At 37.5% G+C, this 26195-nt stretch overlaps 1 protein-coding gene across 2 annotated transcripts; it reads right to left on the minus strand.

The window, feature by feature from the left end:
- Positions 1-1130: 1130 nt before the first annotated feature.
- Fam174a (family with sequence similarity 174 member A) lies at positions 1131-23578 on the minus strand. 2 transcript variants are annotated; one of them, XM_034522045.2, is made up of 3 exons: positions 22932-23578; positions 13181-13315; positions 1131-1664 (listed from the first exon to the last, which is right to left on the minus strand). In XM_034522045.2, the coding sequence occupies exons 1-3, from the start codon at positions 23363-23365 to the stop codon at positions 1661-1663; spliced, it is 573 nt and encodes a 190-aa protein (XP_034377936.1). In that variant the 5' UTR covers positions 23366-23578; the 3' UTR covers positions 1131-1660. The 2 variants fall into 2 exon arrangements, with proteins under 2 accessions (XP_034377936.1, XP_076770809.1); XM_076914694.1 differs by lacking the exon at positions 1131-1664 and having other exon boundaries at positions 13177-13315; positions 22932-23508.
- Between the last annotated feature and the right edge of the window lie 2617 nt (positions 23579-26195).

A 26195-nucleotide genomic window follows, 5' to 3' on the forward strand; every position in this document is an offset into this window, starting at 1 on the left:
ACATACACCTGAAATGAAATCCTAAGCTTTGTGGCTGTTTTTTACATTTCTTTTAGGATGATCTCAGAACATAGTTGGTAAATTCATGTTAAACATTACAGTTGAACTCTCCATCAACTCCCAACATGTAAGTTGCTTTGGAGTCTCAGTCAAGATGAAACTTAAGATGACCACAACCCCAGCCACAGAATGATGGTGTCACATAACCTAGGTGGACAGCCAGCAAAGCTTGCCAATATAAGAAGAGAATGTGGCGACAAGAACACTTTTTACTGTATGAATTTTTGAGTTTTATTTGAAATATTACAGGCCTTGTTTTATACTTAAGTATACAGCCATTTTTGTTTTGATCTTTTTCTTGCTGTTAGAGGAGATTCTATTGTGATCTTGTTGAATGGGAGTAGCCTCAAGGTTGGCTTTAGTCAATACCAAATTAATTCACCATCATAGAGCAGAAGCCTATAAAATAGCCAAGTTTGCTTTTGAGGTAGATTTTTTTTTTTTTAAATCAGCTTTGCTATAGAGAAAATGTCAAACACAGTAGAAGTAGACATAATAAAGTTGCTGTTAGTAAATAAATCCTTGTAAGCCACGATGACTAGGGATTAGTCCGTTCTGTCACAGATTTAAATGACCTCATTGGTGCTAGCAAGCAATGGAGTTTTATGACCCACGCCTTTTAAGTTTTCTTCTAAATTTTAAAATAGTAGAAATCGCTCCTGAGTGGGATTAGATTTGCTGCGAGATAAAGCTAATCTCTACATAAAATCCTTGACTTCAAAGTCTACAGATGAAAAGTTTCAATTTCTTGATTTCTGACAAGATTCAGACTTATAAACATACAATTTGTATTATTAACTCTCACATATTACACTACAATTATACTTAAAATTCATAGATTTCCAAAATATATAATCTCTAAAAAGATATTCAACCTTCTTTGTCTGCTTTATCCTTGACCTCAAACTCACAGAGATTCACCTTAATACAAGAAATACAGATATGAGACACTATAGTTAGGGAAAAAATGTTTTGGACTCAGTATATATATAAAGATAATATAAAACACATGTTAATATATAATTATGCAGTATTTATTTTATAAACACATTCTGTCTGTACCACTTAAATAATTTTAAATCATATTTATTTTTTTATACTTTACCACAAACATTTATTACTATTTACAAACTCAAAAACAACATAATAGATTTGGCTTTTTCCCCATAAAAATGGGAAAAGTTTTAGTAGAATTTTATTTATTCATACCAGTTGGTTGTGGCTTATAGTTCTTTAAATTATGACACTGACAAAAAAGAAAGCAACAACAGTTGATTAAGAAAACAAAGTTACAATAATATGGTAAAAGGAAGCAAAAAAGCTCTGCAGAAACCATTTTTAAAATAATTTTCAAACAGAAAAGCCAGTGTAGTATAATTTGTCCCTAACGACATGGAGCCCACTAATAAATACAGCAGTTGCAAATATATAAAGTTGTAACAAAATGATACAATATTTATTGAGTAACAACAAATTAAAGGTTGACATAATGTATATAAATTAAATTTCCCTCCCCTTGATAGAGTGGCTTCTTATTCCTTAGACATAGAAATTCTGTTCTTCAGTAGAAATATGAAGTCTTCACATTAAAGGCACATACTCATCTGTAAAATGAATAAAGAAATATATGAATACCACTTATTTATAAACACATTTAAATATCCAAAAATTTTGAGGAGAATAACATAAAACTAAGAAGAAAATCTTTATTGAAAACCAAATCTTTATTGGTTATGTGACAGTGTCACACTATTAATTACCTTTGAACTGTATTAATATCCTTTGAACTGTAATTTTAACTATTCAAAATAATTTTATACATAATATTGTAAAGTAATAAAACCTCATGTTTATAATTCACAATAACATTTTTCTCACAGAACATTAACAAATTATTTCAATGGGCATCAGGCAATACAGGTTTTTTTGTTTGTTTCTTTTAGAATTTCTATAAATACAGTTTTTATTTCTGCTTCTTGGTTTTTGAAATGAAGATCAAAAGCCACAGTTCTGAAATCACATTCAACGAAAAAACAATCTTTCAGATTTGCAGTATGGCAACAATAACAAAAAATTCTATAAAAGACAAAGATTTGCTGAATGTGAATGACAGGCATACATTCATGGTTAGTCTGGGCTACCTAGTCAGACCCTGTTTCAGACAAGTGAATGAATAGCAATGGACGAGTTTTCAATAAACACATACACTGGGATGTCTGATCACTTTTTTCTCTTAAATACATATAGGAATACAAATCGTCATTTCTATTCACTCCTAACTGGACCATATAAAGTATCTGAAAATACTGCACCTCAGGTTCTTTCTTAAATTTAGTAGTTAGCCACTTACAAACCACTGGAGTCATCTACAACAACATTAAGTGCCATAGGATCACTCATTTATTTAGAAGCATGGGAAGGTCTGGGAGCATTCTTGACTGACAAAATAAGTCTTTAGAGATTTGGTTTTGTTTTGACATGACCTTACCTTGGCTCCACTATGATACATGTTTCTATGATCTCCATTCAAAGCCTAAGAAGAAGTGCCCACTTATATAACACCATACTATGGTAGGAGCTATCAACTCTCCTTGACACACTTCCCACAGGACCTTACCTGGCTGTCTGGTGCATTTTAAAAAATAACTGCAACTCAAACATCACTTTATCAATATACCCTTCTCATCTGCTACCCTTAATTTAGTTGCCCTTTCTCAGGAAAACCAGGATGGCATTAGCATTATATGAGAAAAACAAAAATAACCCCCCCCCCCCAAACCAAGTTCTATTTCCTGGAGAAATAACACAGATGTTAGACTAGAGTCAGGGGCCATAGCACACTCTCAGGTTGCAAGAGGACGTGGGAGATGGTGAGGAAAATACTTGCATGAAGTATCATGACACTGTCAGAGTTAAACTGGCAGCTTGTTTAGATATTTTAGTCACCAGCCCAAAAGCAGTAAGGTCCTAGATGAAGTAAATAATGGTTTAAGTCTCCACAGAACTTGTAACAATTTTAAACAAAGGACAAACTATGGGTAGAATCTTTCTTTTATTAACTTCAGTGATCAGTGTTCTGATGATGTCCAGTGCGCACAAAGAAGGTGTACATGTGCCAGTGTGTTGTGGAACAGATTTAAAAACAAGTTTAATAAAGCAGGCATACATGTTTTGTTGTTGTTTAATCACCTCAAATATATTGAAAGATTTTAATTTTTTCAGACAGGATCTCACTTTGTAGTCCCAGAAAACCTTCTGCCTTGGCCTCTCAAGTTTTAGGATTACTGCATGATTTACCATGGCTGGCTGTAGGTTTTTATTAACTCTAAGAAATACTGCCATTTTTTTTTTTTAATTATAGTGTCAGATAAAAGACGACTGTGAATTCTTGATCCCCTTCCTTTATTTTCAGAGTCAAGAATATTATCTAGTATTGGGAAGCTGGAAAGACACTGATCAATTAATAAATTAAATGAAAAATCTCCATTCTTTATTTTGTAAGACAGCTGTACTTGTAAATGTACACATACAGTTTGGACATTACTCACAAGACAGAGGTAATCTTGAGCTGAAATGAAGACCTCTATTCTGAAATACCATTTGGCCAACTGGCTGCCAACCACATTCTACTGCTAAGTGTACGTCATAGCACCATTCAGTCACATATCTATATTGCCAGCCCTATAAGGTCCAGCTACTTATTGCATCTGTTAAATAAACACTTAAATAAAACATGTTTTCTGATTCTGACACTGATATAAACAGCTAGAAAGTATTTTTATGATAAGGTGTCTTTATGTACAAAGTATAATAAACACATACAATATTAAATTAAATGTGGCAGTGTGAAAGTAGTGAGGAAGCAAATTTAGGACTTTAGAAAGACATATTTAGCACAAATTACCAGCCTAGCACTGGAACAACACTAGTACTCGCTTTTAAAAGCTGTTTCCTTAATTTTAGAGTTGTCTTCTAATTCATGTCATTATAATAATTACTTTAATTTTGATAGAAGTTAAACTTCCCAGTACTAATATCCTGTTTCCATTCATTCTTTGTGCTTTAAAGTTGTTTTACTCTTCCAATAGTGTAGTGGATTATTGACATTTTCTCACAATATTTTTTTTTTTTTCAGAAAAGTGGTAGCTGTTTTAGTGGTAACATGCTATCATATCTCCTGAGTTTTTCTGTCCAAAAGAAAAAATGCCACCCATCATGTAAAAACCTGCTATGTTCTTCCCATGTTTACAGCTCTTTAGTAAAAGAGTAGACTAGTAAGACAGAACACTCTGTACAGACAGTACAAAAGCTAATTTTATGAAACTGTAAGGAAAAAGATTCTCTGTCCTCCCTGGAAATGATATGTGCTTTAAAACAAACAAAATGACAACAACAAAGAATCTGGGCAATAAAGGAGAATTTTATAACTATTAACACAGTAGACGTAAGATATGATTGAAAATTAATTACAATTGCTAGTGTAGAATACTAAGGTTCTTCAGATACCAGGAAACAAAGAAAACAACAGGACTCCCAGTCCTCACTTTGGATCCGTATTTGGAAAACTAATAGGAATGTTCCCTTAGATGAGGGAAGGGACAGAATAGGAATGTTTATAATTTAGATGTGAATCAAATAAATACTATACAAACAGAATGAGACTGTAACAGGATGGGGAGTCTAGTACTATTTAAGTTTTCTCAGGCCCAATTTTCCTCCCTGGAACTGGAGTTGTAAGAATTCCTTTAGAAGACCATTCTGAGAGCACTCCTAGTGAAGAGGGTGGAGTAGCACCTATTTAGTCACTCCTGTGACAGTTCTGGTACCTTGTGGGGCCATGAAAGGGTGTCTTGGTTTTTGGTATGGCATAGGCCTTGTACCCCGACCCCAATGGGGCAACAGCAGGTGTTTGGCCAGGCCCCCAGAAGCCAGGGTCCTGACATGTGGTCTAAAACCTCCATTTGACCTGCACCTTCCAGTCACCTATGGCAATCACCCTCCACAGGTAGAGGGCATGACTACAGGCTCAGCCTCAAGAGATTTCCATATTAATGAGTTACCTAAAGGCTAGAGGGCATAGTTAATTAAGTATTCTTTTCCCAGTCCCTCCTCCCTCTACCTCCCTATTTAAGTCAGGCCCACCCTGGCTTAAGTGGGGGTGCATATCCAGACCATCTGTCATCCACCATGTCAATAAAACTCTCAGAACCCTGGACTTTCTTGTGTTATTTGGGCCTGCCATCCTTCAGGACTTCTCTGCATTCCAGCCACCCACGGGAAGCGCCCCCAGATCTCAAGACTGAGTGAGAATTCCCCACACCAGCTGGGCTCGCCCATGCTCTCCCTGTGCTGCATGCATGATGAGCTGCAGTTCTGCCACTCTGAGCCATGACAGATACACAGACCCACAACGCAACAGAGATCCACACCCACGCATGGGTTTTCAGTTTTTCCCTACAGTACCTCATGTTCCAAGACAAAAGGAATTGTTCCAGCAATACAACAGATGTAAATAGTTGAAGAACAAGCAATACAATAAACACAAATAGTCAAAGAAAAAGCAAGGCATTAAACCCAGTTACTTGAACACTCCCGTGATCACTGTTTCTAAAGGCTTATCAGGATAACCAAAGTATCTGAGCCTACTTCCCTATCCTAGCCCAAGGTCATTTTCATGTCTGAAGCCTATGTCCTTATTCTAGTCTAAACTTTAGAATCCTGTCAGCAATTACTTCTTTGTTCTAGCCTAATATTTAGATTCCTGCCTGAGATTACTTCTTTGTTGTAGTCTACGATTTAGACTCCTACCTGAAATTATTGCTTTGTTCTAGTCTAATCAGATTCCTGCTTGAAGCCTACTTCCTTGTCATTGGCCCATGTCAGCTTCTTGCCAAGCAGCCCCAAAGGCTCTCCACCTCTCCCCCTTTTTTATTTTGTTAACAAGACTGAGTCTGTCTTAGGTCGTTCTGACAAGAATGCCTTCCTTACCTGTCATGGAATATGCATTATCAAAGGCAATGCATTTCTGTCTTAGGTTCTGTCTTAGGTAAGGCTCTGTGCAGAATACTACGCATCCTCGGCTTGCCAGCCTGTTAATTTAATAAATTTGTCTGGGGGTCCATTTTCAGGTTTAAGCCATGTACTTTGGCTGCCAACATGTTGATGTTCTTAAAGATAAGCTTTAACAGGATGGGCAGGAATAAAAGTATTCCCAGGACAAGAAGGACTAGCCTAATCACATTATATATGCCATTCCTGAGGTTTGTCCAAAATGGAAATACTGAGATCAGGCCATGGATAATTTTATCAGGATTATCTGCAGCATCAAAAGTCAACAGAGCAGCATTCTTTAAATGCTCTCATTATGCAAAGTTAACACACCCAGAGAGGTGTTAGGATTATGCCAAATATCCTACAGGTATCTTTAAACTTTTTTCTAATTATAATGACAATCATTGTGAATTTCAAAAGTAACACTACTCCAATAATATTTGTCATCACACTTGGGATGGCTCCTAACTCTTGAACCCTGAACCTATTTCAGATAATTTGAATGGGGTATAGAGCATCATTCGTTGATCCAGATACCTATATAAATCCTTTTGTATACTCAATACATTAGTAACATTTTTTAGATGGTTATCAAAAATAGTTGTCTTAACTCCTTGTGTCCTGGACTATTTGCATCTATTGTATTGCTAAACCCTCAACCTAGAACTGTTCTTATGACAAGCATGTAAGCAAAATGGTATAAAAGCATAAAGGAAGAGGGGGTATAGGATAGGGAATTCTAAAGAGGGGAAATGGAGAAAGGGGATGACATCTGTCCTGTAAATAAATAACATATCCAATAAAAAATATCTTATAAAATAAAAAAATAAAATTTCTCTTAAATCTGTAAAAAAAAGAAATTGTTCCCTCCTAGTAAAATGTGCATCAATTATTGAGATATCTGCTATGCAGTAAATGTTGAATGTTATTTCTGCTAATAGAATGCAGATTCATTTTTAATTTTTATACAATATAGTAATAAAAGTGAGAAATGGTAGCTTACACCTACAATCTTAACATTTAGGAAGCTCAGCATGATCACTATATATATATATATATATATATATATGTATACATACATATGTGTGTATATATAATATTTATATTTTATATATACATATTCATAATACATATATATACTTATACACACATATATACTAGTCTTACCATTGGATATATATGGATATTATATATAATTAGTACAGACCATATATATCCATATCGATATTTATAACCAATGGTATAAACTAGTGAGTGTGTGTGTGTATGTATATGTGTATACACATATATACATATCCATATATAGATCCAATAGTACATTGGAAAAACATTAGGGTTGTACAAAATTCTATTTAGTAATGTTAGTACTGCCTTAAATTGTATTTGACATATTAAAATAACCCACAGTGTTTCCTATTCCTCTTTATTACTTGTCTTTTTTTGATATTTTTCCATTTTAGCTTTTTCCTGTTTCTTATTGTTCCCTTTGTGTTCCATCCATTCTGTAGAGCAAGCTGTCCAGTGGCTCCATACATCTTTTAAAGTCCCAGATTATTGAAGTAGAGGAGCTGAGAAATGTAGCATCTTCCTTCTGTTTTAGTTGTTTAAATCACTGCATTCGGTGGTGAGGACAGCTAGTAATGTACAGCAATAGAAGGAGCAGGCTTCACGGCAGGCACTGGGGACTGGGAGCATGTGTTCTGTGCTGCCTGATTATGTTCATCATATACTGTGCCATGAAGAGGAAATTAAAGTCAGCCATCAAAGAAGGGACATAAAATTGTTGAAGTTTGGAATTTGTCGTATTTTTTAAAAAATGAGTTGCTGACTGGGATATTCTGATCTCCCCCCACCCCCCCTTAGGACTATTGAAAATTTGATAGAAGTACTATAAAATGCTACCCAAGATTCTCAGTGGCGATGTGCTTTATTAACATATGTGGAGGTACCCAAGTTTCAAAATTATTTAATAAGCTACCTTAGTAATATAAATTCTTAAGGATGGCATGCTAATGAAAGTAAATCTAAGAAGTGTGACTTACGTTAGATAATTTCATTAAGTGTTTTCTTCTACTAAATCATTAAGAATTCTGTGAAAATACACTAAGTACATGGATCAAACGGATACATATGCATTGTCTGAGAGTCATCTCTGCTATCATAATATATTTGCAAGCAAAGTCTCTGGCTTTTTTAAAATCTTTTTGCTTCATTTACAATTCTTCAGTCAAACTTGATTCTTGTGTTTACTATTTTTTTTTTTCTGTCTTGGTAGACTTAAGTCTATCTAATAGACTACTAACCACAGGAAACTGGGCAATTTGCCTATCTCTGTTCACCCTATGAAGCCAGAGGTTGCTAGAATATCTGGGTACAAAGCAAATATCAATCACTGATCCTAATATCAGAATGATTTTCCAGTTTTCTCTGATCACTGGGATACTGTATAATCACCTATAATTCCTTACAATAAAACTGGCTTCATACTTGATAGCCCATCATACCTCCTATAGCTTCATTACAGTTTGACTGTGCTCCACAATGATTGTTGTTAAATTTAATACCTACTGAGATATAAGCTAAGATTCAAATCTCAAGATGACTTCACTACCTTATGGTTAAAACACTGAACCTTGTAGGAGGAGTTAAGGTGAGAGGAGTAAGGAGAGGAGGAGGAGGAAAAGAAAGAGGAGGAGCTAGGGAGAGCAGAGATGTAGAAGCAATGGAAAGCCATGCAGGTATGGAGAGCAGTCGTGTGTAACAACCTTTATTTAGGTTAGCTAATTGGGAAACAACTCTTTTTGTAAGGGCATATTGTTATTGAGCATTACCAAACATATAAAGCCGTTGATTAATATTTAAGCATTAGAGTCTCATTTTTGTAAGGAGCCCACATGGATGGCAGGATGGTCTGGGCTCTGCCCAGCCTTGCAGAGACATTGTGGAAGATTGGCAGACCCATCTCCCACACTGATGTCCCATGGGTGGCAGGGCTGGCGTTTATGGCTGGCCATTTCTAGCTGAGGCGCACACGTGGCCTCTGGGCAGGGAACATGGCAGCTGAGCTAGGTAGAGCCACCACAGCTTAGCTAGTTGGCTTGACCAGCAGGTGTTTTTAAATATTTACTTCAACATAACCTCTTTATTATTATTGTGTCTTTCTCTTTTGCCTAGAAAATTTAATTCCTAAATTTGTCTGATTTCCTTAAATATCCTCTGATATCCTTAAATAGTACAAGTCACTCTCATAATTGCAGGATCTAACTCATCTTTCTTCTTGCTCTGGCTGCCTACAAAATCTACAAAGTAGTTTTCAAAATGGGTATGGAACCCAGTCCCGATGGATCCATCTATAAAATACTCCTCTACCTTAGGCCCAGGGAAAGCTGCAGAAGGAGCAGAATAATCTTAAAAGCCAGATGATGGAGGCCAGGGGTTGGGATTTCTGTGAGAATGTATCCCTACACCCATAAAGTCTCACCGACATGACTACCAAATGTGAGCTGAGCAAGGATGATACCAATGACCATGCCAAACTGGGTGGGAAAAGATCTTGAGGCCTCAACCCTATATAAAGAACAAGGGCAAGGAAGGAAGGCTGAGAGCAGGAGAGACTGTCTTACTCAGAAGAGTACACCAAGTGGTTGTCTAGGAATGTATCCATTTTTTTTCTCTAAGTTTTAAACTTGATGATATATAATTAATTATACATAATAATTTCATGCACTTTCCTTTTGACTTCTGAAGCATCACCTTTATAACAACTAAACTTAAGGTGATTACTTTTGCCCATAGTAAAATCTTGATGAATTCTTGTATTAGCTACATTTACAGGAGTAAGACTGTACTTGGCTTACAGTTTGGAGGTCACATTCCATCATAGTGGGGAAGGATGGCAGTAGGAAAGAGGGCAACAATGTGGTTATTCACATTGTATCCATGGTTGAAAAACAGGAACTGGGTATTGAACTGGTAAGCCACACTAACAGTATCCTATTTTCTTCAGCAAGGCTCTACTGGCTAATGGTTTTACAAGCTTGAGAAAACAATGCTACCAGCTGAAACCTGTGGGGAGCCGATCGAAGGCGGCTTTCATCCTTGCAGCCATCTTGAGCTATATACCCTGTCAAGAGACTTGTTTACAACAGCCTACAACAGCTGAGCACACTCTGATAACATCTTGTTTTACATACCCAGGATCTTCCCTTGGGTGTGTGAGACTTAAAGGTGTGACTTAAAGGTGTGATTTAAAGACAAGACTTAAAGGCGTGACTTAGAAGTGGGACATATAAAAGGCAAGAGGCAGACAGAAGAGAGTACTTGAGACTTGAGACTCAGAACTGGAACTTGGAACTAGGAAAGAGACTAGCAACCTGGAACTAGGATGAGGACTTGAGAATTATTACAGCTGGTACTAGGAACTAGGGAATCTGAGACTTGGTACTAGAAACTAGGGACTTGGAGAGGAGAGACTGAAGAATAAATGGGACTGAATCACACTCTGTCTGGTCTCGCATCCATCCTCACTCTCTCTCTCTCTTGCTGAACCCTGACCCATGGACCGGAGCAGCTTGTGGCAGTGTGGGCTCTAGCAATTTAGCCCCCAAGGCTTTTGGCAGTGCGGGGTCCAACACTGACAGAGCAGTCAGCGACATTTTGGCCCCCAAACGTGGGGCAGAGCGGCTTGCAACAGAAACCAAGTATTCAAACATGACCATATGGAGGATGATTCACACTCAAATTACAACATATTTAATACAGATGAACTGATGCTCCAATTGAGTTTTTCCTTGGAGGTAATCATGAACAGTAAATTTCATTTTGTCTTTTCTTTCTATGAATATATACAGCAGACATCTCATACATATCTAGCATAATGAAATGTAATTATGGCCATTACAAAGGATAATAATAGTTTTAAAGGGTAAATCAACTCTGAAGCCTTGTTCACTTAGTACTTTGACGTGGTGCCCAAGGTCATCATCTGTTTACTCAGTATGTCTTTGTGCTCATGCTACTGCATTATTATTTTTCTTCTGATTCTAATATCAAGATAAGTAAAATTTAAATGTAAGTTAACAAATTTAGCTGGCCCACACTTTCAAAAGAGATAGCCAATAAAACCAGTCTTACACACCAAACAGCACAGACTCTTGCCATTCCTCCTGTTAGTCCATCAGAACCAGATGAAGAGAGCATCCATTGCTGAAGACAACACACATTCAGATCCATGATATAGAGAAAACAAACTAGAACTGAGCCATAAGTTTTCTCCCTAAAAGCTTTCTTGGGGCTGGAAGACACCATAAAGAATGTTAGCACTCTCAACTATCAACTCTTAAAGAGAAATCACAAATTTGGCACTGAGACTTTTATTTAATAAATAATGGTTTCTGGGAGCAATGCTATCCAGCTATATAGGATATCTTTATCCTAACAACAGAAAAGTCTTGGGATCTAAACAAAAGTAACAGAAGTTGAGCTATTCAATTCAATACAAAAAAAGTAACCCTTCAAGAATCTTAACAACTAAAATGACAACCTGCATGATATGCCCACTGGTGCAATAGTATTGTACCTAGTACAAGGGTAAGCAATGAATGTCTTTTACATAGGATTTTAGGCCTCTACCAGGGGCATGTATGCCTGGCATTATAAACATAGTAAAACAACAACAACAACAACAAATGAACAAAATCACATAGCTAGGAGCTTGGGAACATAGGGCCCAGTGGAGGATTCACTACTATAATTCAGATAAATTGACATGGAACCAAACTGAATTCTAAGTATCTGTTTATAGCCATAGACAAATGTCACTTTTATCCTTAATCACAGACATTATCTCTCTGCAAGGAATGGAGTGAATGCAGAATCAGGGCTGCTGAAGTTGTTACTAAGTAGTAGTTGAAAGCTTAGCCCTAAGCAGGGCATTTAGGCCACCCCAATGAGGCTCAGAAAACTTTGGAGAAGAGTGAGTGAAAAGAATACAACAGCTGGAAGCTACACAGAAGGACAATGGGATGCTGTCTTCAGGACATGGCACAACCATTGCAAAGGGCAGCTTGAGTCTTCTGCACTGGGCCTTTATACCACTGAGCTTGTCAATAGCCAGTCATGACCTGGGGCCTGATTCCTCCCTGCTGAGCTACTGGCTACTAAACAATTCTGGTGAAGGGAGAGTCATGCACATCAGTTACAGACCTAACTATGAGACCACCATGCTCCAGTGGATATATGCACACCTGTGTTCACAGGTTAAACTCACTGCATCTGAACCAAAAGGCACGACCATGGAAGAGAAACTTGTAAGAAAGAGGGTGAAGAGACTCCAGGGGAGAGGGAGACAAGGTGGGGGTTAAGTTAGGCAGAATGTACTATATACATATATAAAATTGTTAAAGAATACATTTCATCAAGTAAATGCGATTTCTGTGCCCTCTGATTTATATGATTCTAGATTCTACTTTGCCTTCAAAAAAAAAAAAATCCTGTGTTCTCTTAGCATACCTTTCCTACCTGTTGGAATCTTTGTTGTTGCTTCTCACTCCGTTTGCACTGATACTAATTCATATGCCCTAGTAATTTTGTTTATCCAAACACCTTAGGGAAGATTTTGATGTGTTGCGAGGCTAGATCTGAATATAGAGATCACAGCTATGCCATGAAACAGAAAACTTCTAGAATTACAATTCTATCAGGAAGTACTATTTGCAAACCAAATATGTGAATTGACAAAATCATTTCAGATTGTAAAACTAAATGCATGTTTACTAAATAATTCTCAGAAACAAACATAAGCAAATATATGCTAAAGTAATGCATACTGCAAGAATAAAACATTTCAAGCAAACACTGCAAAGAAATCTGCAAAGAGAAAGCTCATTTTTTATACTGTTGTTTATATCCGTTTCAGCAAAGCCTTCTGAATGAAATCCATGGCTTGGGCAGGACAAAGAAATTCATTAAATAGAACTCAGTAAAATCTGCTAGAATAAAGACTGCAAAATGAAGTGTGCTTCAACTGTCTTGGCAAAGGTTTGCATCCTAACACACTGTAGCAACTTACCTTCTAGGATGATTGGCATCAAACAGTGTGTTGTCATCATCCTCATCATCTTGTTCTAAAGGTGTCAACTCCATGTTCTCTATGTTAGTATCCAAAACACCGTATCTCCTAGTTTTGCGGTTTCTTCTTCTCATCCTAGTAAACCAAACAAATAAACACAATTATTTTAATATAGCCTTGTCTTTATTTTATATGTAACTGTAAACAAAAGAATTAGTCTGCTTCCTACTAAGCACACCCTTAGTACAAAACTGATTAAAATTCAGTCATACTAACAAAATCAATTTAGCATGAAGGATTCCTAGAAATTCATTAAATGAATTCCTTCCTATAGATTCATAGACATCAACATTTCTCCTGTCTAGCATACTCTCTTGTGAACTAAAGTTGGGTGATATTTGTTATTTTTATTTATGTGTGTGTGTATAGGTGTGTGAATATGTGTAGGTGAATGGAATGTGTGGGGTTGCCACAGAAGGCAGAAGGAAGTGGGTGCCATATCCCTACAGCTGTAGCTACAGTTGATTCTGAAATCTCCCCCATGGGTCCTTGGAAGAACTCAATGTCCTGTGGAAGAACAGCAGTAATCTTAATTGCTGAGCCATCTCTCCAGCCCCAAGAGATAATTTCGTAAGCCTTCCTTCAGATACTAAATCTTTCTGAAGCACTATAGTTCCAGCCTTAATCTCACATCCTTGATGCTTCCTTATTGACAGACACAACTAAGCAATGTTATTACCATCCAAAAGCTAGGTATTTGAAGCCCTAGACATACACCTCGATTTAGATTAGTGGCCCATAACCTGCACTACAGATCAGAATCATCTGAGAATTTTAAAATGATCATACTTGGGACATAAGTCAACCAAAAAATTCATAAACAGAAACTCAGTATCACTAAGCTGGTGATTTCTGACTCAGTGATCCAAACTATGACAATACATTTAATAAAATACCTAAGAATAAAAGACAATAATGTCAATGCTATATACAGGACAAGCTGTGGGTGTTTTACAGAGACTTGTCAGAGATTAGAAACAAACCGAATATTTCAGCAAGTGATCACAAATGAAATTCATTTCAATTAAATTATAATTTACTCAGCTTAACACAATGTTAACTGATACTAAGAATATTAATTTCAGCTCCAATTAAGAGCTCCCTGAAAAGTAACTGAGAACCCTGAAAGACAAAGTGCCTGTACATTTACGCATACATTAAAATCAAGAGTTTGCACCATATTAACCAACAGACACTATGGTAGTGTTTGACTATAAAATGTCTATCCTCAGCTATCAAAATGTATAGGTTATTACTACATATGGAGTAAAATATAATTTCCACAGGTCATTTCCTACTGACCTATCTTTATATCTATCTAAAGGTGATGAAGTAAGCAGAGTAAGTGCTTTAACTAGAAAGAAGACAACATAAAGTAGCATTATATAGTAAGAAATTACATGCTTAAACTAGCAAATTACAACACAAAATGAGTTGATGTATAAATCAACACACAGACATTTGTACACATTCTCACAAATCATATAAAACACAATCCTATGCTTTTGCTTCTACTTTGGGCAATATGATTTCTGTCACATATCTGTCGTAATATTTTGTTTTGTTTATAGTCCTTAAAAATTCTTCTGTCTAGGACTTTACAAGAACTTGCTGGCAGATGGGATTTAGCCTGTTTACCAAGTTAAATTTAGACTACTTACAGTACTTAACAGAAAAGCTATCAACATTACTTTGGACAGAAGAAAAAAAAAATTAATGAAACTAAGTAGTCACTATGTAGCTGGAAATTTCCCCACAAGTTGGGAGGAGCTAAGATGGGAGGAGTAAGGAGAGGAAGAGAAGAAAGAAGAGGAGAAGGGAGGTTGAGGCAGAGATGTAGGAGGATGGAGAGCCATGCATGTATAGAGAGCTGTCCTGGGTAACAACTTATATCTAGGTTAGTTAATTGGTTAACACTTCCAATTGTGTGGGCATCTTGTTTATTGAGCATTACCAAACATATAAAGCCTTTGATTAATCTTTAAGCATTAGAGTCTCATTCATATCGGGTACCGTGTGGATGGCAGGATGGCCTGGGCTCAGCCCAGCCTTGTGGAGACAGTGTGGAAAATTGGCAGAGCCATCTCCCATGCTGGCTGGCGTCTCGTGCATGCCAGGGCCAGTGTTTCTGGCTGGCTGTTTCTAGCTGTGGCACATGTGTGGCCTCTGGCCATTTCCAGCTGTGGAGCGCTTGGCTTCAGGCCGCTGCACATGGTGGCCTGAGCTAAGCAGAAGACAGTCAGCCTGTCCAGCGGCCTTCATTTAATATCAAACTTCAATATCACTATTGGTCCTTTTTCACTGAATGATTGGTAATTAAGATGCTACTTAAATACCTGTGATGATTCACATGCTCTCACCCAGTGACCTAAAACTTACAAGCACAGATTGTGGATACTGACAGTTCTACTAGAGTCTCTTTTTCTTTAACAATTCTTTCAGTGGGTTTTCTAAATCACATGACTTCCCAGTCTAGAGTTTCAATGAGAAACTTGATGTCATGTGAATGCGTCTTTGGTAACAAACTTACTACTCCCAGGTCATGTACGACAAATGAGCAATGTGCTAGTGTCCTAGATTAGCTCAGCTAATACTTTAACTAGAATCTAAGTCATCACTGTTGACTGATGCCGTAATCTTCAGCAAACAGATAAATGCATCTGTCTAACATTACATTCATTCCTAGGTGTGATATAGACATCAGGGTGCACTGACTTAGGAATTCCAGTTTGTATATAATATGGGCATATTCTCTCTATAGTTTACATTGTAGATTTATTCAGTAATAACATATATAAATACTACCTTTCAAAAATCTCTTAAAAACAAGAACCTATTTATACATAAAGACAGAATAGTTAAGTACTAAATATTAATTAATGGGATATGCATCTTGATTAAAATAAATTTACCAATTCATATATATATTAACTCATATAAAAATTAAACAAAACTTAAAAAGTCTTATATTAATAGAATAACTTGAAATGTCATTTCGCTAAAAATGTCTTTCCTCATTTTAGTGGTGTATTCAATGATGCTTACATGGTCATGACAGTACTGTTAACAACCAGGTTCTTCATTGGCCTGCCCTTGGGACACAGAGACAACAGGATATATCATCGCTAGTGCCAAGATGTGACACACATTTTTACTACACTTATCCACTGTTATCATGAGTCATAGATCCTCCCTGTGAGCATGTGCATGCTACGACCCTTATAAAAAGCCAGTGCCTCCTCTCCCTACTCTCTTTCTCCCTCTATCCTTACCCACAGGCACTGTCAGTATACCACCCTCCCCCAATAAACCTGTCATGTGAGATCTGTTGTATGGTCTGACATTGTGGTATCTATAGCTTAGATTATAAGCGTTATAGACCCCTAAAATATCAACTGCAATATGAATTGCAGTTATGTAGTGATATTACTCAAGAAAAATAAAAAACCCACAAAACTTTAAAATCATTGTAATGACCCAATGAACTATTTAAAATGTTAAGCATAAAATATACATTTTAATAAAAAATTAAGGTAAAACCACTATTTTTTTCTTTTAATATATCTACCCAGTTTACATTACTTTTCGATCAAAATCTAAATGAGGCTTTAAAACCACTCCTTATATTCTTTACTTTCATACATATAAATGTGCTAATAATTATATACATACAGTCACTAATATGGACACTTTTCAATTAGGTATAACAAACACATATTGCAATGTGAAGGTATATTTTGTTGGTACATAATGAATATTAGGAATGCTATCTAAAATAAGCAGAAAAACATGGAATCCTGAACTGGCAGAAGGAAACAGTACAACAGTAATGTATATTGAGGGAGACTCAATCACAACATGAGTCATTCAAGTGGCTGTCTTAACACAGTTGCAGATTCCTTAATATTTCAGTAAATATATTCAGTTCACTCAGAACTCTCTCCGTTTCAATAATATGCATCAGTCATCTATAGAATCAAAAGTACTAAAGTAAGCCTTATAAAATGTTATGTGAAAACATTTGATGCCACATAAAATAAACACAGCGAAATAAAACTCCACTTTACTTCACTGCTCTGTGGACATGAGAACCCCTGACTTGGTTCACACATTTGTTTCTTTTCATTTTCTTAAAATGGAATATGTGTCAGAACTAAATCGAGTATGAACTAATATAAATGGCAGAAACTTTGTTTCATAATACATTCAAGCTAGAATGAGGAATATGTAAATCCCTCACATGCACATACATGAGCTTAGGCATAAAACAAAGTGGACCCAGTATATAAATATATAAGTATATATTATTTACCCCCCTCTGTCTCTCTCTGTCTGTCTCTCTCTTTCTCTCTCTCCCTTCCTCCCTCCCTTCTCCTCTCTCTGACACAAAAAGAAACCATGATAGTAATAATAATAAACAACTAAAAAATGAAATGCTCAAAGATTAGCATTACAATGCACAACTGTAATTGCAGTACTAAGGAGATGAAAAAAAGATGATCAGGTGGTCAAGTCCAGATTCTACTATATAGATAATTTGAGACCAGTCTAAGTTACATGAGATAAAACATTGTCTTAAAAGAAAAAAAAAAAAAACTCTCCAAAGTATTATGTTTAAATTATAGGAGAAAAGGGGTAGATTTTCAGATCACATTGAAAAATAAGGAAAACAATAACCACTATGGCCCTCAAAATTCAGGAAATGGTTGTTACTGGCAGGACCTGCATACCTGGTTTAGGTAGATCCTTCACTAATCCTTGCAGTTAGATACCTTTGCTTTCTCTGATTCACAATCTGAGTTGAACTTTGAGTACAGCATGGACCTTGCATGGCAAGGTGGGAATACACAACACACACAGTGGTCTTTTCTGATCTAGCCAGGTGCATTTCAGTGTAGCCTGCTGGGAAGGGAGCCTCCTCGCTGCTCAAATCCTCAACATGTTCTGTTTTCTTTCTTCTGTTTCTTTCTTTTGACTGCTTGTTATCTCAAAATTCTAGAAAATTCCATCACTTAGCCAGTATTGTCTTCCTCCCTCGCTCCCTCCCTTTCTTTTCCTTCCTTCTCTTTCTTCCTTCCTTCCTTCCTTCCTTTTTCCCCTTCCTTCCTCCCTCCCTCCCTCCCTCCCTTCCTTCCTTTCTTCCTGTTTTGTAGGGAGAGAAGCATGAGAAAGGATATTTCTGCTGAAAAGCTCAATGAAATAACTACTGTTTTTCCTGGTTGAGCATTTACATTCTGTCTGCTTAGGCCTACTTACTTTGCTAAATATTTGGGTAGAAGCACTGTTCTTCCTATGCCCCTCCTGGTCATATTTTGACATCCTGAGAGAAGGCCACACAGCATATTTTACACTGTATTATTTTACAATATGCATAAACATTTGGGAAAGTTTCATCCCTCAAAAACATATACAATTTTTTGAGGAGTCACACTTCTTAAAAATATTTTAATGCACTTCATCTCTCTTGATACAGAACCAGAGTACAAATGACACTTTCAAAAGATATCTAAAAATTAGATGCTTTAAAAATGTAGAACTTCTCATCTTACCTACTGCTAGATCTTGCTACAAAGCCTAGTACTGACAGGCACTCAGCAGTACTTACTAAATTAATGGCAGTGACTAATGGATATAAATAGCTCTGCAGGCTTTCTATCTTTATCACTGAATAAACTGAATCTCCATCAATGGCTTAATTTTATAATTGGTGGTGAAGCTCATTCAGTAACTCATATTCTTAAGAAGCAGGTAAGAAGCTGGGCATGGCAGCACACACTTTAATTCCAAAAGAGACAGAGATAGGTACGTCTCCAAGTTTAACATTGTCTTGCACTACACACCAAGGAATAGGTTATCTAGGGTGGCACAGTGAGACTCCAAATAAGTAGATAGATAGATAGATAGATAGATAGATAGATAGATAGACAGACAGATACATACATACATACATACATAGATAATAGATATAGATAGATAGATGACAGAAATAAAGAATCAGAAGAACAAGACAATGTATAGCAGTAGTAGTTGCTTTAAAAGACAGCTATTCTTTGACTATATCTAGCAAACCAAGAACATCTTTGAAGGATAGAATGTAGTCTTAACATAGCATACTAAATTATTTTCAGTTTAGCACAGTAATGAATATCGATAAATACTAAAGTTGTCTTACTTTTTCAATTTGTAAAGTTTTAAAAAATAAATATTCACTAAAGCTCATATTTTACACAGAAACATTACCAACTTCAGTTTTTATCATAAATCAGCTGGCCATTTTCATGTACACTATCACCCTAAATAAAGTATATTTTTTAAAAGAGACCATAGTCACAGGATACGTTAGGTTCAGGCAGAGCTGAGTTTGGGCAGGTCCTATGTATGTACTCCGGACAAACCACTTAACCTTGTGCAGGCTAACCTGCCTTCAGAAGAATATCACCTACTTTGAGGATTTCTGCAAGAATTAAAATAGAAAATGTACTCATATTATGAGACACGGTATATGACACACATTAATCAGCAATGAATTCTTACTGGCTTATGTATATGACAGGTAAAAATCTCAAAAGTAGTGTTTTAGTTATAAAGTTGGGTTCTTTCAAAGAAGTATCATATTAGCTTTAAGTTTTCCAGTAAATGGTTACAATTATATTAATGCTGTGCAGTTTCTGTATGCTAAGTATTAATAGGACCCAGACATAAATTTTATAATTCTATTTTTAATTGTGGTATAATAATTGTACATACATATGGTCTCTATCATCCAAAGAAGCCACGATGGAAAGGTAAAGCGAACCATTAGCAATGAGGGAGACAGTGAGTAGGGGCTGCACATTTTAATTATCTGTGAACTGTTTGATGAATGTCCCTGTGTTCTTCCAGGCTGTGAGTGCCAAAGGGACAGTAATGCTGATTTATTTCAAAATGATACTGTGATTGCCCAGTATGGGCAGCTGAATAAATATTGACTGGCTGGATGAGGATAATCAATGCTAAATTGTTGCCGACTGCCACCACTTCAAAAGATTCTTTATCTATTTCATAGAGTTCTGGAGAAGTCAAGAAACTTCCTAAAGAAGAAAAAGTAGATGCATCACAATGAATAAACATGACACAGCATGACAGAAAAAAAAAAGAATGTTTGTTTTAAGACAAGGACAATTAATCATAAGTTTATAATGGAAACATTTTTATATAATCAACATATACCTTTAAAACTGTAATAACCCCCTAGAGTTGCTTTCTGGCCTTACATAGTTTACTATAGGAAGAAAAAGAAATGAAATAGTAATTGAGTATTTCTTTGTTCTATCACCAAGAAGCTATTACCCTTTAAGTTTCTAATCCTCACCACTTACCTACTCAGCAACGTAAAGCATGAACCAAGGCCCATCCGTGAAGCAACACGAGGCTGTCTACACACTGTGCACAGAGCTACAAAGTTCAGCGATGGGCCGAGTAACAACAGAACAGACAAGAAGCATTTCCAGAGAGAGGCTGAATTCATCATATGCTGCACTCCAGTGATGTATTCAAGTTCCTCTACAGAGAGAATGTCATTGCTTGGAATAATTCTATACTACCAGAATAAGTTATTTCTATCCCAATATTTGTGATGATGAGTTACACTAAGACAAAACATTTTCGAAGACTCAAGGCACAAATAAGCGGCTCTGGTTGTCTGTCACACATATTTTGGGAAAGGCTCCAAAATGAGCAACCACCATAATGAGGATAAAGAGCCCAACCTGGAAGCCGAGAGGCTGAGTTCTGGGTACACCCAGATGTAGTCAGCATCAATCCTGCCTGGGGATGCTAAACAGCCAACTAAATGTAGAACCTGGACTACGCCACTGTGTTAGCTGCTGCCTGCCTGGAGTGTACAGGTTTTGTCAGCCACCGCTCTGAATCTGGCTCTTCTCATACAATGTGACACGGAATCATCCGAGAGAAAAGGCTGAAAAGTTCTTTCAAGTTGTACCAATAGTAACCATTTGTATAGAAGATTCCAAATAAGAAGAAACAAAAATAAAAAGGCAAAAATAAGAAGCTTATCAAGAACATGATCAGTATAATCAAGCTTTCTATGAACCAAGGATAATAAGGTCCATACAGGCATTATGCACAGTGTGAGATAAAAATTGTATAGTAAAAACAATTTAATTTCTTAATAACTTCTGAACACTACCTAACTTCCCAGTGACAAAGTAGGTGTAGAGTTTCTGTACTTTGTAAATCAACAGTTTCCAGTTCAGTGATATTGCTTATGTGAGGGGCTTTCAAATGCTTTGCACTCCTTTCCATTCTGAAAACGTACTAAGGGCTCCAGGAGGCTATATGTATGGATTCTAACTTATCGATGAAATCTGAACAAATAAAATACTTGATTTTAAGACTTAACTCTTAAGTTAGCTGCTTACAAAACCAAAAACAGTAAAAAGAATGACTTTTTTTTCCCCTCCAAAATCTATTTAACATTTGGCTTAAACCGTATTGGAAAAAAAAAAAAAAAAAAAAAAAAAAAAAGGGGAAAAAACCCTAAATTTTCAAATTTGTGTCTGCATCCAATCATTATTTAGTTAATGAATACAAAAAATAATCCAACCTCAAAAACATATTAACTTAAAAGAGACAGGGGCAACTTAAGACCCGTTTCTGATTCTTTCTTAAGAACATATATAATACTAAAATTAGACAGGATCTATTTTCTTAATATCGGTTTCAATTTAGAATTTCAAGCCTTACCAGTAAATATTTTGTGTTTTATACACTTGTAAGAGAATGTATCATTTTGAAAACAGTTGTAAAACTGTAGCTAAGTAGAACGTATAAAAGAAACAAATTCTGTAAGATTCTGGGCCTCAGAGTCGGAAACACTGTACCTTTTTAATCAACCACTTAAGACATATCATGTTGGTTTTCCATTCACAAGTACTTTTTTTAAAAAACGAAATTTCATGTTGAGGATTTAAAGTTATTAAATAATGTTAGTGTGTAGTTATGGGAAAGTGTGAAGTAATTTGAAAAACAGGAAATAAACAAACCAGTACAAATCTCACAAATACCATCTGCTCTTATTTCAGGGAAAGGGAACCCATTAGCTCTCCCACAGCTGTTCTCTTGGGTAGCCCCTTCTGGTGGGGTCTTCCTCTATTTGACACCTCTCCAGAGATGTGGTACCCAATTAATTGAGGACAACTTCCTTAAGGACAGATTAAGGGCACCATCTAAGAAACACAACTGGCAAGTTTTGTAAAAGTGAAACACCCATCAGGACTTTCTATGCTGCTTTTAAGCTACTGACTCACAAATAGGAGTGCATTCTAACAGGCAAAACGCTAGCATGTTAGTTACACCAGATGCAGAGTAGTAAGAGAAGTGTTGCACAGCAGTGTAATCAAAATTCCAGGGGACGAGACAGCACTTCCCCTTCAGGGTAAGTTAAGGCGGGGGCAAGACTCAGAGTAAGATGTTGGAGGTAGGTTATTGATTTATAAATGAAAGGCAACAGCGTGTGTCCCCAGCTAAGGGAGCACAGGCCATTAAGACAGCCAACCAGATGTTCTTAGATTCCAGCCCCTGATGCTGGAAGCAGGGGAAGGGAATGAGTCACACTGTCCCTGCTTCATGGAGCGGGTCACCTGTCAGACAGCTCTAGGCCGCAGGGGTGCCCATCGAGGCTGTGCCTCACCTGACGGTCCTGACCACGAAGTACACCAGCACCGCGGCGCTCACTACCATCAACACGGTCAGGGCCCGCTGGGTCATGGGCTTGTCGCTAGGACTGGGACTCACGGCCAGGCTGCCACCCAGGGAGCCTTCTCCGGCCTTCCCTTCAAGGCCGTCCGCTTCAGACCCCGCCCCGGGGATGCTGCCATTTCGGCTCTCAGCGCCCCGCGGCCCGGTGGCTTCAGCCTGAGCTTGGCCCCGCGGCTGGGCCGCGGTGGGGCCCGGAGGCAGCGGCGACAGCGTACGCGGCCCGGGCTCGAGAGGCTGGTACCCCTGCACCTCCCTGGCTCCGGTCGACGGCAGTGTCCCGGACCCGCTCAGCGTGGGCAGCAACAGCAGCACGAAGGCCGGAGCCAGGAAGTGACAAGGCCCGGAGCAGCCGCGCGGGGTCGGCATGGTCCCCACGCCGGCCTTTCAGCACGCCGCAGCCGCCGGGCCGGCCTCCCGGTCCGCAGCGCCGACCATGGGCGCGCCGGAACCGCAGAGCCTACTCTCCGGCGGAGAGCGGGTGGCTGAGACTGCGACCGGCGGCTTCGGTGGCGGCGGCAGCGGCGGCCTGCCGGGACAACCGGAAGTTCGTACATCTCCGCAGCCACTGCTGCTACGGACGCCTCCGGTTGCTAATATGTAGGGGCGGGCTGCGCTCACTGACGTCAGAGGTTCGAGCCTATTGCGCACGCGTAGCTGTGGGACACTCTGAGCAGTCCAATCTAAGTTTTCCATTTTTCATGAATGTACCCAATATTGAAAAGGCTGGGCCCGAATGAGTAACCTGAACAAGATGAACAATTATACCGTCAGTTCTTTCCAAGTGGAGAAATGGGAGCAGTAGGAAACTCGATTTAATTTCCTTGATGTCAAACTTCATAACTACATCGAATCAGTGAGCACTTGGTCTCAATTCCCTCAAGAGAATTACAAACTTTAAAGAGCTTTTTAGCTTTAAGGATATCGACTTTTCTTGGAATCCTTTTCTTTAGAAAATGTAGTTATTTATACAGGCTCTTCCCCTTTAAAAATGTAAATATCTGTAAAAACCCTCTTGTCAATTGCCAGGGACCTACAGTAATTCTCTTAAAATATAACCAAAATAGTGCCCCTGTTTACTAGTTTGTGGTATTATCTGCCTCAAGCTGCAAAACTTCCCCTTATAGAACTTATAGAAGACTGAAAGTTTGCATATTAACTTAGCAAATACATGGAGCTGTGATCTGCCACTCAGTTTTACTTTACAGAATTGAACTCAAAATTTTGTTCTCTTACATTTGAATAATGCTGCCTTTATCTAAGATTACCATCAAGTAAGACTGAGAAAAAAGTAGACACCTGCCTGGGGCATTGGGGCAGGGGTTGTGTATAAGTATGGTTAGTTCTTTCTTAAGCTTTCTTTCAGTCTTTATTATAAACAGATGTTTAAGGCTTTCTCAAACATCTGTCAAGAGTCAGCTGTCTAAGGGTATGGAGCTGCAATTTAGCCCATGAAGTATTTTCCTTGCGAAGGGTAACGAAACTTCATTTTATGCTAAGCATCTGATAGTACCCACTAGCCATTTGTCTCTGACTCCAGTCCCTTGAAGATAAATTCCCAGTAACCTTGACTCAGTGACCATATGCAGAAATGCAAAACCATGACATAATGATCTGACTAGCTGCTTTTTAAATTGTGTAATTTGCTTATGCAGATACCTAAAGGTTGTTTTGCCTTACCCACTTAAGCTTGGCAGAAGAGACCAGTTTTTGGTTGCTCGCATAAATATTGAAGATCTTGTGGGTTTGCCTTTAAGAAACCCTTCCACATACCACTACTGACAACATGTCTGAGATTTGGCTTTAAGGCTATTACCCTGCTAGCAGATAATCAATAAATCTTTTAATTATAATTTAATTGACTCTATGGTATTTGCCCAGGGTGAGGGGGGACAAACCTCCATAACACCCTCTTGGCCAACAAGAGATTTCTGGTTGATACAAACACAATCCTTCATTCCCATAAGGTGTTGTGCTATGATTTGTACAAATACACTGTCATTTGCCCACAGGTTTCCTGTAATCAGTATAGACATCCTTATAACATGTGTTTTTTTGTTTTGTTTTGTTTTGTTTGGGTTTTTTTTGGCTGTTTTAAGTAGAGTGTTGAGCTCACTTTTTGAGCCACCAGGAAATAGTCTTCTGTGTTGTCCCCAGTTTTTGCAAGATTGGGCACAGTGGCTTCCTCTATACTTTCTTTCCATGCTGAACTCTTTATCTCTATTGGAGCTGGATGAACTAGGAGACGAGCAAAGGAAGAGACATAGTAACTGTGATGGTTTGTATGGGTTTGGCCTCCATAGACTCACGTATTTGAATGTTTGAGCACAGGGAGTAGCATTATTAGGTGTTGTGGCCTTATTGGAGTAGGTGTGGCCAGATGGAGGAAGTATGTTACTGTGAGGGCAGGCTTTGAGGTATATCATCTTGTTTTATCAAAAATACACCATTATTGTTCTTCATTTACAACTAAGAAAACTGAGATGGAAGATAATTTTGCTAAAACACGTGTGACTAATAGTATTGCTAAATACAGACCCCTTGTGGTTCCATCAAACAGATTATTTGCTGCTTTGTTATTATATTTGCCCAATTAAATATGCATATGGCTTGACTCTAGCTTATTGTCTCAATCTGCTGTTTCTGGGATAACAGACCATAACCAGTAACCATAATATCATAGTGACATAAAGCAAGTAAGCATTTCTCTTTCATATATGCATGATTAAATTCTTGACAGTTATCTCAGCCTAAACTTGTCTTTGCTTGGTTCTAGGTTACCTGTTTAATTCATTTATATCAGCTGACTACTTATATTCATCCAGGATCAGAGTACTAAAAGAAATCATATTCTTTTCGAGAGTAATATCAAGTAGAAGGGTAGTGGAGAACAGACATAGAGAGGAACAATCTGTTTGCTTGCAATGAGGAAAATAAGAATTAACCTAAAAGAGAAATTTAAACTGATGCTGTTAATTGTACTTGTTCAGTGATAGCTGGTACAGTTGACATGAATGTATCTAGTTTTTGAGGAATCTCAGGAGCTCAGGATTTAAAAGAACATGTTTGGGTCTACAACACAGCTATGTGCTATGTTTACATCAGTAGGGAAAAAATAAACTTGATATCAACAGACATTTCATTGCTAGGTGAATCACTCATAGGAAAAATGTTTAATAGTTATTGCCCAGTATCTCAA

This window comes from Arvicanthis niloticus, chromosome 17, assembly GCF_011762505.2.
Source record: "Arvicanthis niloticus isolate mArvNil1 chromosome 17, mArvNil1.pat.X, whole genome shotgun sequence".
Lineage (NCBI taxonomy): Eukaryota > Metazoa > Chordata > Mammalia > Rodentia > Muridae > Arvicanthis > Arvicanthis niloticus.